Raw genomic sequence first — 4,313 nt, 5'->3', positions numbered from 1 at the left:
GTGGGTCCTCGTGGTCCATGACCCTCCTCTACATAAGGAAACTCCATGAGATCCAATCACCTCCTCCTTTCCAAGCTGTGATCTCACCTCCCTATTTCCGATTGGATTGCTATATTTAGGAAACCACCCTATGCTTTATAAAGAGATCGCAGTGGTTACTGGTAAATTTCTGGAGTTGCGAGACGGGAGCGGCTTACGGTACGAGGCTCATTGAGAGTACAAAAGCCGAGGGAGGAAGCACGGAGGGGACATATGTGTTTTTGATGCCACATTCACGCGACAGCTAGGAGAGAGAAACGCGCAGTAGGAATGGCAGACATAAGGAAGAAACTTGTCGTGGTGGGCGACGGCGCATGTGGGAAAACATGTCTCCTGATCGTGTTCAGCAAAGACGAGTTCCCCGAGGTGTATGTCCCCACTGTGTTTGAGACATACGTGGCGGACATAGAGGTGGACAACAAGCAAGTCCAGCTGGCTCTGTGGGACACAGCCGGACAGGAGGACTACGACCGGCTGCGCCCTCTCTCCTATCCGGACACCGATGTCATTTTGATGTGCTTCTCCGTGGACAGCCCGGACTCGTTGGAAAACATCCCCGAAAAGTGGGTGCCTGAAGTCAAACACTTTTGTCCCAATGTTCCTATTATACTAGTGGCCAACAAGAAAGATCTGCGCAACGACGAGAACGTAAAGAACGAGCTGTCCCGGTTGAAGCTGGAGCCAGTGAAGGCAGAGGATGGCCGGGCCATGGCCATGCGCATTGGCGCATATGACTATTTGGAGTGCTCTGCCAAAACCAAGGAGGGGATCTGGGAGGTATTCGAGACTGCAACACGGGCAGCTTTACAGAAACGGAAAACACCGTCAGGGAGCTGTCTCAAATGCTGTGTTTTGATGTGAAACGACGCTGATTGATTGTCTGGAGAGCCGTGACGCGCAGACGTGACGCTTCCCACTGCTGCTGGGATCTGTGTCTGAACATGCACGGGCAGTGGCCATGGTTTGGATACTCCCATGTAACCAGGCGACCGTGATTCAACCAAAACCAATGACTGCATACAAGTTGTTTTGAACACACTTGATGAACATGTGATATCGGGGCGTGTGTGTGTTTGTGTGAAATGCACTGGTTACAGCATGTTCTTTGTGGGGTCACATGATCCCAGTCTGACAGGTGGAGGGGGGGAGGAGAAAAGGACAAACTACATGTCAGTGGACGCCTTATTTACCCACCCTTCTAATCTAACGTGGACATGTCCTTTCCCAAAGGCCTGCTTTAGAGCCACGGTTTCAATTGCTCACTTTTGTGTGTGTGTGTGTGTGTGTGTGTGTGTGTGTGTGTGTGTGTTTCAAAGTGTTTGCATAGGCCACTGCCTTACTGCCAAGGTTACAGGCTACTTTGTTATAATCAAAGCAGTTAAAAAGTTGCACTCGTTATTAATGTCCACTTTGTATTGTAACATGACTGTATATAGTTTATGATATTGCACAGCATCTGGACACTACAGTCAGAGAGTTTTATAAGAAGTACGATGAGGTTCGGTGCAAGGGATGCACATGGTGTTCTGTATAGTTTCCTCTGGTGTGTTACGCCATTTTGAATTAAAACATGGCTTCAGTTCACAGTTAAAGAAATCAGTTGTCTCAGGTTTGTTAGTTGGAACCACATCTAGAAAGTACGTTAAATGCCTGGTTTGGTTGTTTTTACGCAACAGGCCAAACACCATCTAAGGTCTGAGAGATGACACACTGGCCGGCCTTGAAAAGGGCTGAACATATTGTCCTGTGTAGTTTAGCACGTCTTTGTTTTACAGTCAAATGTACAAAGGTTTACAAGACACGTATTAAGTTTGCTGAGCATGCTTCTACCCCGTGTTATGCTTTGCTGGCGGCTACAGTGACTCCATTTTGGAGGAAACTCACAAAAGAGGTGCTTTTTTTAATGTAAAACAAGGACAGAAGTCACACAGCCTGTAAATAGTACAGCCAGCAAAGGCCGATTGGGGTCCTTACAGCTCACCTGAACCAAATCATTTGAAGCACATACAGTATCTCACCAAGAAATCCAGACCTTGCTGTGTCTCACAGGCTGGCATTTCCTGTTTGACATTTTCCCATTTAGCCACACATTCATTATACGGTTATGTGGGTGTTATTTCCAAGGGAAGATGGAGCATGTGAGATGGGGTTAGCATGTGAGAGTGAAACAGTTTTTTAGAAGGTGACATGAAAAGAAGAGCAGGCTGTGTTGGAGCTCTGTGAGCCAGCGGCACGCGCTCATATGGGGTTATGGGAGAGTGTGGCAATTAGAAAAACCTTTTATGGAATTTTATCACGTGTTATTGAAACCACAATCTGTACACAGACATAAAAGGGTATCTTTTTTGGCTTCAAATGTAAAGTTTTCTGACACTGTAAAACGTTTGTTTCACGATTGGTTGAGAAACAAACTTTCCATCTTGATGTCTTCCATCATGACTTTGAATGTACCTCAGATTTATTTGATTAAAAAGTATTGTTGGAGCTTTGAAGTGAACAAGCTAAATCAATATATTTGAGCAAATTTTCCGTACTTGTGTAATGAATTCAGCTTGTTTGGCGTGTCTCCACAAAGTGTTTCTTTCTTCATAGTGGGAGTGCGTGTTAAAATGACAGCTATGAACATCAATTACAGAGGGTGTTGTAACACTGGGAATCCAGGGGGGGGTGGATTCACTATGTGAGTCTTTCTTTTAGTGACAAAAAAGAAGCTTGTTTTAGCTTTAAACATGTCTTTTTTTCTGTGGTTCATTAAACAACTACAGTGAGACTAAATCAGAGTCTAACAGGAGTATGTTTTATAAATCCCAGCAGAGTTACAACGGTGTAAAAGTCACATTCCTCCCTGCCTTCTGTTGCTGGGCTTTTTGCTGACTTACAGGACAGGAATGCATTGTGCTGGACTGGTTAATTTTCCCACACTGGCCCCCCTCATGTGCCTCTGATTTTCAATGTTGTTAGGTTATTATTCACTGATCAGACAGAGCAGAGCCACTTTGTCCTTACTTTGCTTTCCTTTTTGAAGAATGAAACTGTGGAACCACGCAGATGAAAATTGCTGAAAAAATGTGCCAAACATATGTTTCTAAGAGTTGATCAAATTACCACTGCGTTAATGTAGTGACGTAACGTCTAGGTTTCAAATGGAACAATGGAATTTTTTGTGAGGAAGAACAATTCAGAATGTAAGGGAAGAAGCGGTGCTGTTTTTGGGCAAAGTCAATAAAAGAATCAATGTGTGTCATCACCTCTAGTTTTCCATTCTTGTGCCTCATTTTCTCTCACTAAGGACAAATACTCAATGTGGTGTTGCAGCTATAATGACATCATCCAGTGTATTTTCTTTTCTGGTTTAGGTAGGAAACATACTTGTACTTTACCTGAGTATCTCCATGTTACGATACTTTATACCAGCAGTGTCAAACAGACGGCCCGGGGGCGAGAAGTGGCCCGCTAAAGGGTCCAATCTGGCCCACTAGATGACTTTGCACACCTGATGTTGACGCACATATGAAGGCTGAGAGGTTTCAGGAAAAATTAAAACAGTGGGAAGATACTTCATGTAAAATGTTGCCACCCTGACTAGAATACAGCTTTCTGACATAACGATGAATTATTTGTGTTGTCAAATTTAAAGACATCGAACAATGTGCAAAATATTGTCAACCAGCAGCTTCACTACAAAACAATCTGTATCAGACTTCTATCTTAAAACAATATTAGTGGAACCCTGCTGCTGAGGCACTGACAAAACTTCAGATTGTAAATGGTTTGTAAGGCAGGGGATGACTTCACCTGCTTCTGCAAGAGCTTCCACTTTAGTGGAACATTCTGAAAAATATGCACATGTAATGAAAGTGAGTAGCAGACTGATTGAAAGTGGAAAAACTGAGACATACTGTTGAAATTGCACTCAATTTCTCTTATATACTGCAGGCTGTTCATCATTTGTTCTTTAAATGGATGAACGTTTTCAGAATGGACGTCTTTACACAAAAAAAAAAGGGAAAATTAGAAGGGTTGGTATATTTTTAAGGTATTATGCAGTGGTCTTACTTGTCTGGCCCACTTGAGATCAAATTTAAGTTGAGTTAGACACCTCTGCTTTATACTTATACGTAGCCTGCTTTTTACTCCATTAAGTCATCTGACAGATCGTTAGTAGGTCATTTGCTGATGGTTATTTTACATAACAGCATAGAAAACTTGATGATTTTATAAAATAAAATGTGATGCATGGTTGTAGGGGAGACCAGGGTTAGTTGGCATGCAGC

At 43.1% G+C, this 4,313-nt stretch overlaps 1 protein-coding gene across 1 annotated transcript; it reads left to right on the top strand.

Annotated features, from left to right (window-relative positions):
* Positions 1-175: 175 nt before the first annotated feature.
* On the top strand, positions 176-3,286 carry LOC125897499 (rho-related GTP-binding protein RhoB). Its single transcript, XM_049590874.1, has one exon. The coding sequence runs from the start codon at positions 310-312 to the stop codon at positions 898-900; it is 591 nt and encodes a 196-aa protein (XP_049446831.1). The 5' UTR covers positions 176-309; the 3' UTR covers positions 901-3,286.
* Positions 3,287-4,313: the final 1,027 nt, after the last annotated feature.

This window comes from Epinephelus fuscoguttatus, linkage group LG11 (genome assembly GCF_011397635.1).
Source record: "Epinephelus fuscoguttatus linkage group LG11, E.fuscoguttatus.final_Chr_v1".
NCBI classification, from domain to species: Eukaryota; Metazoa; Chordata; class Actinopteri; order Perciformes; family Serranidae; genus Epinephelus; species Epinephelus fuscoguttatus.
The sequence above is the reverse complement of the archived record's forward strand: the minus strand, read 5'-3'. Positions and strand labels throughout refer to the sequence as shown.